We start from the raw sequence: 12,718 nt of genomic DNA, 5'->3' as shown, positions 1-12,718 counted from the left end.
GTTTGATTGTGTATACGCTACACTGTTAGTTCTACAATGCAAAACGAAGATTGCCAAAGATGCATGTTTTCATCTGATTTACTGAAAAATTTAAATGTCAGAGTAGAGGCAACCGCATAAGCAAAAATTATTTGGTTCGCTTAACCTGCTCTATATTAACACAAATGCTAGAAAATTCAATTAATAATAGTTAAGAATTATTACTAAATAACTATAAGATAACAATACAGTAAACATTAACAACTATTTTTGTCTTAGATAAAAAATATTAAGAGATCACCTACCATTGGTTAAAGATGGAAAAATATAAAATATAAAAAATCAAAACAAAAATAAACTAAATAATTGTCTTTCTTCATCAGACATATAAGACAAATATTTTTCAAGATTGATGTAAAATCATCTTCTTTTATTGATAAAAAGCTATAAGTGAAATTGGAATACATGTTTCATATTTTTACTGAAAATTCAAAACACCAAAACAGAAATTGAAGGCTAACGACCAAAACCATAGCCCGGCCGACCTCCATTATTATATCCATAGGATGGGCTTCCGTTACTATTGCCGTTATAGCCATAATTTCCTTGTGGCCGTTGGCCTGTTGGCCTGTTACTTTGTGGCCTATTATAGCCGTATGAACGACGTTGGTTGTTGCTTCCTGAAAAATAGAAAGCATAAAAGAAAACAATCGTTTTGCGTCAATATTTCTTTCAAAAGCAAAAATATTAGAATTGCACAGGTATATTTGAAAAGTAAAAATAACAAGCAAAGAAGAACCGCATGGAAGTGCACTAGCTAAAATGTGTATGTCTACTAGTTTTACTATTTATCATTTATTTCAATAACCCAAATTCTATTTTACATTCCAGAGAAATTGAGGAATTATTTACGGATTGCCTTGAACACCCGACTGACTGACAGCATTTAAAACAGTAGGTTGTACAAAAAGTGTGGTTCAATCCCACTTTCTAGGACTGTAATGAGGGAAAGGTCAAGATGGTTATGGCACGTTCTGCGATGATGCATGACAGTTTGCCAAAGTTTTTCCTTTTCGGACAACCGTATAGAGCTAATCGGAAAGCTGGTCGTTTTCGGTGTTATTTTTTTCTGAACGTTCATTTAATGCTTATCAAACAGTTCGTGGTAACTGTAAATAAGGAGCGACCCGGCTCAATAGTAACCAAAACTCTAAAAAACGGGATTTTGATACTAATAGATGCAACAAAGAATCAGATTTTAATGTTGATTTCAAATATGTAAGTTTCATTAAGTTTAGTTTAACTCATCAAAAGTTAAGCGTCTGAGAAAATTTGGCTGATTTTCAAAAAAAGGGCGAAAGACCCCCTAAAAGCTATAGAACCGTAATGAAAATCACACCATCAGGGGAAGGAGAGAGAGAGAGAGAAAGTAAAAATGCTAAAAACCTTTGTTTTTCTCTTTTTTGCACTCTATTTTGGTCTTTGAATGAAATTTTATAAGCCTTTCTCTTCTTCCCTTGAAAGATTTACCAAGCCCTACTTGTAAAAGAATAAAATAAAAAGTTTTTTAGTATTTAATCTCCAAATCCACCAAAACCTGAAAAACGTATTTTATGGTAAATGGATCGTATATCATATCAAAGAGTGTTGGAAGCTAGTGAAAATAGAAATTGGCGCTAGATCCAAAAAGTAAAAACTTTCAATTCCACCGAACATTCAATTTTCTTTTATGAGCGACGTAATTTTCTTTTAACTTGAAATTACTATCTGTGGGTATAATTTGACTTTAAATCTATTATTTAAAGTTGAATCTAGTTTCGCACATTCGGCGATTGTAAGGATTAAATATGAAATGATTTGCTTTAAATTTCTCAAATGACCAAAAACTAAAAGCAGTAAAATAAATTATACGAGAAGTTAAAAAATGATTGTGTGAAATCTAAAATCAAAGACCAAACATTAAAGGACCAAGGTAGTTTTGACACATTCTATAACTATTCACAGCAAATTTCTGTGTAACGACTGACCATGACTTTGAAATTTAAGTCTAAAACTTACATTTCACAGCAGAAAATGCAACTAGTAACATCGTTGTGGCATTTAGCACAATTCATAAAAACTATTTTTGAAATAAGTTCAACAACACAGATGAATTTTGGAATATAAATGGTATCTTCGACTACTTAGAAAGGTTGACGCCTTAGAGTTCAGAACAAAAGCGTAGAAATTATTGTAAAAGAAAGGATGGATTCATAAGTTTTATTTCTATGTACCTTAAAGTTTGAACAATCTAAACAAAGAGAAGTACTAAAATGAAGAAAACAATTATATAGTCTTAGTCTACAATGGTGTCAACTTACAAGTGCAGGCGGGGGACGAGAATACTTTTTGAGAAAAAAAAATTAACATAATTAAATTTGGGTGGGTAAAATTCTACTTTAGTTACTTTTGGCTATCTTGGAAAGGGGTTGGGTTAGGAAAATGAAACTTTCAGGGATGGATCTAAATGATAAGGTGTGTCCCGGAAAGGTAATTTGAAGTACTTACCTCCACTCCTCCCCCCTCTATATAATGGTAAATTACTGCACATTACTAGTTGTTTTAGCTCACATTTCATCCTATATTACTATCATAATTATAAATCAATGCTTACCTTACACAACTTCAGCTTTTAACCTTGTTTATTAAAATATATTCCAAAATCCTATTTTCACTTAACAGTCCATCCCTTTAACTTATTTACTATCTAGCTGACAGTGCTTATGGAACCCGTTTGTGATGTCACAACTTTGCTTATCATAACCCCTTTAACAGTAGCATTCAGGTGCCATGGGGTAGAAAAAAACTCTGTGTTGATAAGCCATTTAAACTTTATTGATTAGGGAAAGGATTTGACAAGAGATAGACCAGTAAAAAAATCCAAATTGTTTTTAGAGGACAAATTATGTTATGAGAAAATGTTTTTATTTTTATAGGTCCATGCGCTCATGAAGCTTTTAAAATATTTCTGAAGCACTAATTGATAGAGCGCTACAAACATCGGAATCGACTTCAGAGGACAAATTGTATTATGGGAAGATGTTTTTTAAATCCCCCTTCCCTCAAAACTAAAAAATTTCCAAAATTCTACTTTGGAAGCCTTTTTAAATAATTGTAAAGCGATAAGACATAGAGCAATACAAACATCAGAATCTACTTTAGAGAACAAATTATGTTAGGGGAAGATGTTCTTGAAATCCCCCTTCCCCCCAAACTCAAAAATTTTTCCAAAATTCTACTTTAGAAGCTTTTTTAAATATTTCTAAAGCGCAAAGACATAGAGCGCTACAAACATCGAAATCGACTTGAAGTACAACAAAATTATTTGAGCTTTAAAACTTTGCTCAATCCCAACTTATAAGGTTTTAAATATATGCAATTACATTTCATAAATTTTTGAAATAAAACATTGATATGGCTTAAAATTCTGCTCAAATGATTTTCAGAACTAAAACCAGAGAAAAAGAAACTGATAACTGAAAATTAAGGTAAAATTTGTTTTGTCAAAATTTCAATGGGTAACGGGTATTTCAAAAACATCTTCCCATGAAATACTTGTAACATTGATATGGCTTAAAATTCTGCTCAAATAACTGAAATTGTGTTTTCAGAACTAAAGCCAGAGAAAAAAAACTTATAACTGAAAATTAAGGTAAAATGTTATTGTGTCAAAATTTCAATGAGTAATGGGTATTTCAAAAACATCTTCCCATGACATAACTTGTCCTCTAAAGTCGATTCTTATGTTTGTAGCGGTTTATGGCTTAGTGCTTTAGAAATATTTAAAAAAGCTTATAAAGTAAAATTTTGAGTTTGGGGCGAAGGGTGGATTTCAAAAAAATTTTGAGTTTGGGGGAAGGGGGAATTTTTGTAGAATTAATTTGGCCTCTAAATTCGATTCTGATGTTTGTAGCGCGCTATCTATTAGTGCCTTAGAAATATTTAAAAAGCTTCTAGAGTAGAATTTTGAAAGTCTTGAGTTTGGGGCAAAGAGGGATTTCAAAAACATCTTCCCATGGCATAAATTGTCCTCTAAAGTCGATTCTGATGTTTGTAGCGCTCTATGTCTTGGCGCTTTAGAAATATTTAAAAAAGCTTCTAAAGTAGAATTTTTTAAAATTTTGAGTTTGGGGGGAAGGAGGATTTTAAGAACATCTTTCCATTACATAATTTGTCCTCTAAAGTTGATTCTGATGTTTGTAGCGCTCTATGTCTTAGCGCTTTAGAAATATTTAAAAAGATTGTAAATTAGAATTTTGGAAAATTTTAAGTTTGGGGGGAAGGGGGATTTCAAAAACATCTTCCCATAACATAATTTGTCCTCTGAAGTCGATTCTGATATTTGTAGCGCTCTATCTATTAGTGGTTTAGAAATATTTAAAAAGCTTCTTAAGTAGAATTTCGGAAATTTTTGAGTTTTGGGGAGGGGGATTTCAAAAACATCTTCCCATGAAAGAACCTGTCTTCTAAATTCAATTCTGATGTTTGCAGCGCTCTATCAATTAGTGCTTCAGAAATATTTAAAAAGCTTCATGAGAGCATGTACTTATAAAAATAAAAACATCCATTATATAGAGGGGGAGGAGTGGAGGTAGGTATTTCAAAGTACCTTCCCGGGACATACCTTAGCATGTAGATCCATCCCTGAAAGTTTCATTTTCCTAACCCAACCCCTTTCCAAGATAGCCAAAATTAACTAACGTAGAATTTTACCCAGATTTCTAGTATTTGCTAGGAATTGAGATTAAAAAAAAAACCTCACATACGATACCCAAAACTACTAAACCAGTCATGCTGTCAAACACGGTTTTATATATTTTGTATTCGCTCTTTTGGTATTGAGACCCACTGCATGAAACTATCTTAAATAACTAAACTTTTAAAAATGGATCTACCGCCTAAAATTGGTCTAACGAGGCATTAAAAAAAAAAAAAATGATTTTATGACCTTATTGATTTTGAATTTGCTCATCAAAAGTTAGGTTTATATTTAGAATAATAAAATTTCGTTATTTTGTCATATATGAAAATTTTGCGACATGACTGAGCGAAAAGTTTTATTATTTTAATGAAACATATTTTCCAAGACATATTTATCCATCCTCCCGTTATCCCATCCCCCTATTGCACTTCCTGGCTTAAGGGCCTTAAGACAGAGATCAGCACCACCGGTTCAGACCTTAAGGGTCTAGTGCCGCATCCTTTATCTTTTTTTTACCTTTACCAAAAGAAGGTCTCTGACGCCTAATTCTTATGTGGACATATTCATTGTCTGACGGTGCCGAAGCAACCTTTATTTCTTCACCACTGACTTCCAAGTTTTGTGCATCAGAAGCCAACCTTTTGTCTCTAGCTGATTCTGGTCTTGCTGAAAAGAGAGACTTTTTAAAATGACATTAAATTAAAAAAAAAAAAATTTGTTTCAATTGAAAGCGTAGAATGAATTACTAAAATCCCTAAACGAACATAAATTATCCTCTATATAGGCGACACAGCTGCCTCCTCAATCCTTACCCTTTATACTAATGTCGAACTAATCCCTAAAGGAAAGACAAGCCGAGGTGGTTAGTGCGTTAGACTTGTAACCCTTTATCCTTGAAGACAGGGGATCGATTCCACGTGTCGCTGGTAATTTGGCTTCGAACACGTCTCAGTGGCGTGATTCTGTAAGCTATGCCTTAGTCAACCCAGCTCTAAATGAGTACTTAAGAAAACATAACGGATGGTAAAGAGGAAGGGGATCTGAAAGTACAGAATGGATGTCCCAAGCCCCCCCCCCCTTGTGCTTCCTGTCTGAAGGGGCATGAAAACTAAATCAGCATCGCCGGTAGGGATTGTAAAATCCATTGTCGAATTGTTTACCTTTAAGTGAACGCATTTCGATGTGCAAGAAATGTAGGCAACAAACAATTGCAAGTATTGATTATATTTCTCTTGCATTGTCGCATGTGTTCTTGAAGTATGATGAAGAAAAGTAAAAGCCAGCATAACGAGTGGGGATGGACTTCTAATATACAATATTCTGTCCGTTCTTAGTTCTAATGTTGCTCTTTACTGCCATTAAGTATGCTGTATGAAAACAAGAGAGGAAAGGAAATAATGAATGAAAAATAAAATCAAATAGGTGAGAAAACGAGGATTTTGTCAGCCAGTGGCAAAATATTAAGACGAAGAACTGGCAAATATTTCGACAAGGACCTCCGCCAAGTCGTCTTCAGTGCTTAAAAAAAAAAACCTTCCGAAGTGAATCTAACGAGAGCAGAATAGACACTGAATCAAAACAAAAAACCAGTCGGAAAAAAAAATGAAAGAAACAATCACCAATTGGATTGAATAAGTATCCGTTGCCTGCCAATAGACTTCTTCATTCTGCAATTTTGATATTCATTAGTTTTACCAAATGATAGTAAAGAATGACATGAAAACACAAAATAAACAGAAAATGTTCTGTATATCAAGGGGATAAGATAATATTTGTATTTCTGAATAATGTCCATGATACGCCCTGATGAGCCTAATCTGCACTTTAGATTAAAAGAACACACAAACACACACACACAAACACATACACACAAACACAAAAAAAACAAGCAAATATAACAGTTAGAAACAATAATCAAAATTAAAAGATTGTAAGTAAAGACCTGAAGTAAATTAATCGTTAATATTGTTGACTTTGAAAAGTTGACTTTCATCCTTATCCAGGGCTCTAACTGCGTCAATAAAGCTGTCTACAAAATCAATTAGCCGTTTTCCTCACACAACTTTGTTGACTTTGTACCGTAAGAAAAAAGTTGAATTTACTTAATTTTTTCGAGAAAGTCCACAAAGTTTAGCTAAAAGCAGAAGACTTTTGGAAAACTCCCAATAAACCAAACAGAAAGAAGTGTCTAGTAATAGTGTATATTTGAATAGAATATTTTTCTTGGTAAAAGAATAAGAGTTAAACCAAACAAAATTTCATCTAAGCCTTACTTATTATAAATAAAAAAAACAAGTTTTTTAAACTGAAAGTAAGGAGCGACATTAAAACTTAAAACGAACAGAAATTATTCCGTATATGAAAGGGGCTGTCCCCTCCTCAACGCCTCGCTCTTTACGCTAAAGTTTTTTATTGTTTTAAAAAATAAAGTTGTGAGACAGAGTCAAACTTTAGCGTAAAGAGCGAGGCGTTGAGGAGGAGACAGCCCCTTTCATATACGGAATAATTTCTGTTCGTTTTAAGTTTTAATGTCGCTCCTTACTTTCAGTTTAAAAAACTTGTTTTTTTTATTTAATTTCAGATCGTTTTTTAGTTAATGCAGCTTTTATTTGCATAAAAATTTTACTTTTCTTTTGCTAAATGGATGTCTTTACAAATTAACTTACGTAACTAACTTCTATATTCGTATATTTTTCTTCTGGCAAAAAATACAAAGTTGCAGATTTTTGCAGATATGAGCTTGAAACCTATGTAATATTGTTTTCTGATACGCTGAATCTGACGGTGTGATTTTCATTAAAATTCTTTCACTTGTAGGGGATGTTTCCCCCTCTTTAAAAAATCGAGTAAATTTTCTCAGGCTCGTAGCCTTTGATGAGTAATACTAAACTTAATAAAATTTATATATTTAGGATCAGCATTATAAACACATTCTTTTGATACATTTATTGACATCAAAATTTTGTTTTTAAAATTTTCGAATACTATTGAGCCGTATCGCTTGTTTTTTTATTGTTTTTTTTATTACGTATATGTTATTACTTATATGAAGGGGTTCTCCCCTTAGTCAATACCACGCTCTTTACGTTAAAAGTTAAAACAAATTTTGATTCACAAACCCCTGAATCACAAAGGCCGTTTAATTAGAATAGATAGCTCTTTTGAAAACACTAAAAAAAACTGTAGCGTAAAGAGCGAGGTATTGACTTGGGGGGAACCCCCTCACATACGTTATAATCTCTGTTTGTTTTAAGTTCTAATATTCCTTCTTACATTTCAGTTGAAAAAACTTATTTTTTTTTATTTAATTTCTGAATGTTTCTTAAATAATGCTTGGAAATCCGGCGCCCCCTTCATAGAAATGTCCCTTACCCCAAAGAAACATCCTCCACGGAAATATTATCCAGAGTAACCCCCTCCTCTAGCCCCCCCCTCAAGAAAAAATCCTTCCTGAAAATGGTTGTATACTTCCCAATAACCAATAAATAATGCTGGCAAGTTTGGCGCCCCCTTCATGGCAATTTCCCTTCCCCCATGAAAACTTTCATCATGAACAGATCCTCCAACATAATTACCAACCCCCCCTTCCCGACCCCTACCAGAAAAAAAACCAACATGAAAATTATTTAAAAATACGCAAAAAACAAGATAAATGGTTAAATTTGGTAAAGGTCCAAAATCCTATCATACACTTAGGGTAATTCTGGGACTTAATTCATCCTAAAACACATTTTTATCGTATTTTCGACCATGGTGAACAAAATGTCACTCTAAAAATTTTTATTGGGTTACTATGGGAAAAAATGAGCGTGGGAGGGGGCCTAGTTGGCCTCCATTTTTTTTGGTCACTTAAAAAGGGCACTAGAACTTTTAATTTCCGTTCCAATGAGCCCTCCCACGATATTCTAGGACCACTGGGTCGATACGATCACCCCTGGGAAAAAAAAACAAACAAACAAACAAACAAACAAATAAACACGCATCCATGATCTTTCTTCTGGCAAAAAATGTAAAATTCCACATTTTTGTAGATAGGAGCTTGAAACCTCTACAGTAGGGTTCTCTAATACGCTGAATATGATGTTGTGATTTTCACTAAGGTTCTATATCTTTTAGGGGGTCTTTCCCCCTTTGTTTGAAAATCAGCCAAATTTTCTCAGGCGCGTAACTTTTGATGGGTTGCACTGAACTTGATGAAAGTTATATATTTGAAATCAAAATTGAAATCTGATTCTTTTGATATATCTATTGGTATCAAAAACCCGTTTTCTAGAGTTTCGGTTACCATTGAGCCGGGTCGCTCCTTACTTACAGTTTGTTACCACGAACTGTTTGAAAAGAAGAAAATGCTTAAGAAGATGGTTTTCTGAGATCCACCTCTGGTTAATTCAGTTACTTGCTATGAAAAATTGCAGTGTAGTCAAAAAGGTGAGGTTCTTGTGTGAGCGGAACAAACTTTACAGTGCTCAATTTCGTGAAAACTTTATTAACATTGATGACGGCGGACGATCCCTGCATTAGTCACAGTTTCATCTCATCTGATACCTCCTCCATGATATCTGTTATTTTTTCTACTAATCTATTGCCAGATTTCTCTAAGACTGTTAAATCTTCACCAAAATTTTCTTTTATCAGAGAAATCGACCCCAAGGCTATTTATCTTCGCGAGAACTAAAATTGGGCCTAAGAAGACTCCCTGGGATACAACATTATAAATTTGGAAGGGATCAAAACAAGCGTCAAGGTATTAGACAACTTGTGATGTATTAAAGTGAAAAAAAAAAACACAATTATCAAACAGTTCGTGGTAACGAACTGTAAGTAAGGAGTGACCCGGCTCAATAGTAACCAAAACTCTTAAAACCGGAATTTTGATACCAATTGATACATCAAAAGAATCAAATTTTTATGCTGATTTGCAATATATAAGTTTTATTAAGTTTAGTCTTACCCATCGAAAGTTACTTGCTTGAGAAAATATGCCTTATTTTCGAAAAAAGGGGAAAATAACCCTTAAAAGTCATAAAACTTTAATGAAAATCACACCATCAGATTCAGCCTATCAGAGAACCCTACTATAGAAGTTTCAAGCTCCTATCTGCAAAAATGTGGAATTTTGTATTTTTTGCCAGAAGAAAGATTACGGATGCGTGTTTGTTTATTTGTTTGTTTTCCCAGGGGTGATCGTATCGATCCAGTAGTCTTAGAATATCGTGAGAGGGCTCATCTGAACGTAAATTAAAAGTTCTAGTGCCCTAATGAACTTTGCCTATTGTTTACATATAGTATTGGTTAATGGGAAGTATAAAGACGTTTCAGGAGGGATTTTTTTCTGGTGGAGGGGGGGTTCTCAAGAGGGGGTTACGGGGCAGTATCTTCCCATGGAGGATGTTTGCTTGGGGGAAGGGCCATTGCTATGAAGGGGGTGCCGGATTTCTCAGCATTATTTAAATAGCAATCAGAAATTAAATAAAGAAAACAAAACAAGTGTTTTCAACTGAAAGTAAGGAGCAATATTAAAACTTAAACAAACTGAAATTATTACGTATATGAGGGGGTTCGCCCCCTAGTCTTTACCTCGCCCTTTACGCAAAAGTTTTTTCTAGTACTTCCAAAACAGCTATCTATTCTAATTAACCGGCCTTTGTGATTCAGAGGTTTGTGATTCGAACGAAATTTGAACTTTAGCGCAAAGAGCGAGGCATTTATTAGGGGTAAACTCCCTAATATACGTAATAAAAACATACGAATATAGAAGTTTGTTCCGTAAGTTAAGAAAGCCATTTAGCCAAAAAAAGTAAAATTAATATGCAAATTTAGTTTTAATTATTCATGTACGGTGACCCAAAATCAAAGCTGTATTAATTCAGAAACGTTCAGAAATTAAATAAAAAACGATTTTTTTTAACTGAAAGTAAGGAGCGACATTAAAACTTAAAACGAACAGAAATTATTCCGCATATGAAAGAGGCTGTACCCTCCTCAACGCCTCGCTCTTTACACTAAAGTTTGACTCTGTCACACAAACTTTATTTTTTAAAACAATAAAAAACTTAACCGTAAAGAGTGAGGCGTTGAGGAGGGGACAGCCCCTTTCATATACGTAATAATTTCTGTTCATTTTAAGTTTTAATATCGCTCCTTACTTTCAGTTACAAAAACTTGTTTTTTTTTTTTATTTAATTCTAATTAAAAAAAGGGTCCAACTTGAAGTTGATTTAGTAGTTTTTTCACTAATGAATTGCGGTTAATTAAATAAAAAACTTTTTGTAAATCAAAAGCCTTTAGAGTCAGGTATTTGCTTTTTTCAAGCCAGTTACATATTGTGTATTTAAGGCGAACAGAATGGCAGGTGGTCGACGTAGAGCGTAAGCATCAGAATTGCCTCTGATCAGTGTTTGAGATTTTTTTTTTCTTTCAACCAGTCAGTTAAAAAGCTTCTATATTATCTGGAGAAAATGGGAGTAAGTGTAACGAGTTGGAAATGATAAAATCTTACATGTTACCTTTCTTTTTTACGGGAGCAATAAAAGCTAATTTCCAACAGTTTGAGAATTTATGAGTAGAGGTAGATTCAATAAATGTAAGTTCTGAAAGATTGTCAATAAAGGTTGAATCGGAATGTCAAGCGGACAAGTGCTAGATTTTTAAATGTTCTTATTTTTCTCTCTCGCATCTAAGGGCAAAATAAGTGGGAAATTGAGAGAGTTCAAGTAAAAAAAAGTGTCTAAAGTAGAGGAGAGAATCTTTATAAGAGAGCAATTTATTCAGGTTTTGGCTGACCATATATATCATCCGCCAAGTATGACCGCGGGAATCTCAATGGTGAATTTTTTATTTCAATACCGTTGGATTTTCAAGAAATTTCAAGCTATTCTTCAAAATTCCCATCAAAACAATTTTGGAATAAGCTTTACTTTGAAATGAAACAAAATAATAGCTACCATTCCCGAATTAACATTTAAAGGAACCTTTTATCAGTTTGCAGTTCTTTTTAATATCCATTTTTCATTTTTGTGTCAAAACATCTGGGGTTCGCTCTTTACTGGGTTACTCCTAAGAGGGCACCCGTGATCAGGTAACCTGAACCCTTAGCTGACATCTATGAGCTGAACGTTTACAAGAAAAACTACCGAATTACCAAACAAAGTACTTACCAATAGTAGCAGCTATTGAAGCAACTAAAATCAGTAGAATAAATTTCATTATCACTTCTACTTACTGACTAATATTTTATTAACATTCTTGTTCTCTTTATACTAGTAAAGGAATGTAAATATACTCTAGAGTAAAGACAACAGTGCAAAAGGATGGGCAAATCCAAAACAGGTTGATCCATACAAAAGTTGTTAACAAAGTAAATATGGAAATCTAGAGTTTTTTGGTTAGCTTTGTTCTTTCAGCTGAATCATTAAGTTTCTATAGCCATTACAACGTAGTTTAGAGGTATTAATGATGTCAACTGTTATATTTGTTGACAAAATAGTATAATAAATTAATAAAAAATAAATTAAAGATTATGGAATAAAACTTAGTCATTTTTGGAGAAACATAAGCAAGTTTTTCAAGTAAAAGTAAAGAGCAGCATTAAAACTAAAAAAAGAATCTAATTATTCTATAAATGAGCAGGGAACTGCCACCTCCTAAATCCTCGCATTTTGCTCTACAAATTGGCTTTTTGTCCCTTTTCTTTAGGAATGTTAGCTCAAAACAAGAGCTGTTTAATTGGAATAAGAAGTATTTGTAAAGACTTCAGCGCAAATAATGGGAATAATTAACGGTTATTTTCGGTAAAGCATATCCAAACGCATATTCGGTAACTATATATATATATATATATATATATATATATATATATATATATATATATATATATATATATATATATATTTTGTTCTACTATAAAAAAAAAATGATTCCGAGCTATTTGCGGTCTTTTGTCATAACATATAGAAAAAAAAGAAAGAAAAAAAAATCACCATAGTAACTAAGATAATT

At 33.1% G+C, this 12,718-nt stretch overlaps 1 protein-coding gene across 1 annotated transcript; it reads right to left on the bottom strand.

Annotated features, from left to right (window-relative positions):
* Positions 1 to 378: 378 nt before the first annotated feature.
* Positions 379 to 12,013, bottom strand: LOC148949699 (uncharacterized). The gene is made up of 3 exons (XM_089093069.1): positions 11,878 to 12,013; positions 5,237 to 5,386; positions 379 to 659 (listed from the first exon to the last, which is right to left on the bottom strand). The coding sequence occupies exons 1-3, from the start codon at positions 11,924 to 11,926 to the stop codon at positions 496 to 498; spliced, it is 363 nt and encodes a 120-aa protein (XP_088949195.1). The 5' UTR covers positions 11,927 to 12,013; the 3' UTR covers positions 379 to 495.
* Positions 12,014 to 12,718: the final 705 nt, after the last annotated feature.

Source organism: Artemia sp. Qi Xiang Cuo, chromosome 8, assembly GCF_049724085.1.
Source record: "Artemia sp. Qi Xiang Cuo chromosome 8, ASM4972408v1, whole genome shotgun sequence".
Lineage (NCBI taxonomy): Eukaryota > Metazoa > Arthropoda > Branchiopoda > Anostraca > Artemiidae > Artemia > Artemia sp. Qi Xiang Cuo.
This window is presented reverse-complemented; position numbering and strand designations above follow the sequence as displayed.

Coding starts and splice junctions, on each gene's coding strand:
- LOC148949699 (XM_089093069.1), bottom strand. CDS start 11,926: ATGAAATTTATTCTACTGATTTTAGTTGCTTCAATAGCTGCTACTATT. Junction 5,387..11,877: donor TTCAATAGCTGCTACTATTG/GTAAGTACTTTG, acceptor CTCTCTTTTCAG/CAAGACCAGAATCAGCTAGA. Junction 660..5,236: donor GAGACCTTCTTTTGGTAAAG/GTAAAAAAAAGA, acceptor TCTATTTTTCAG/GAAGCAACAACCAACGTCGT.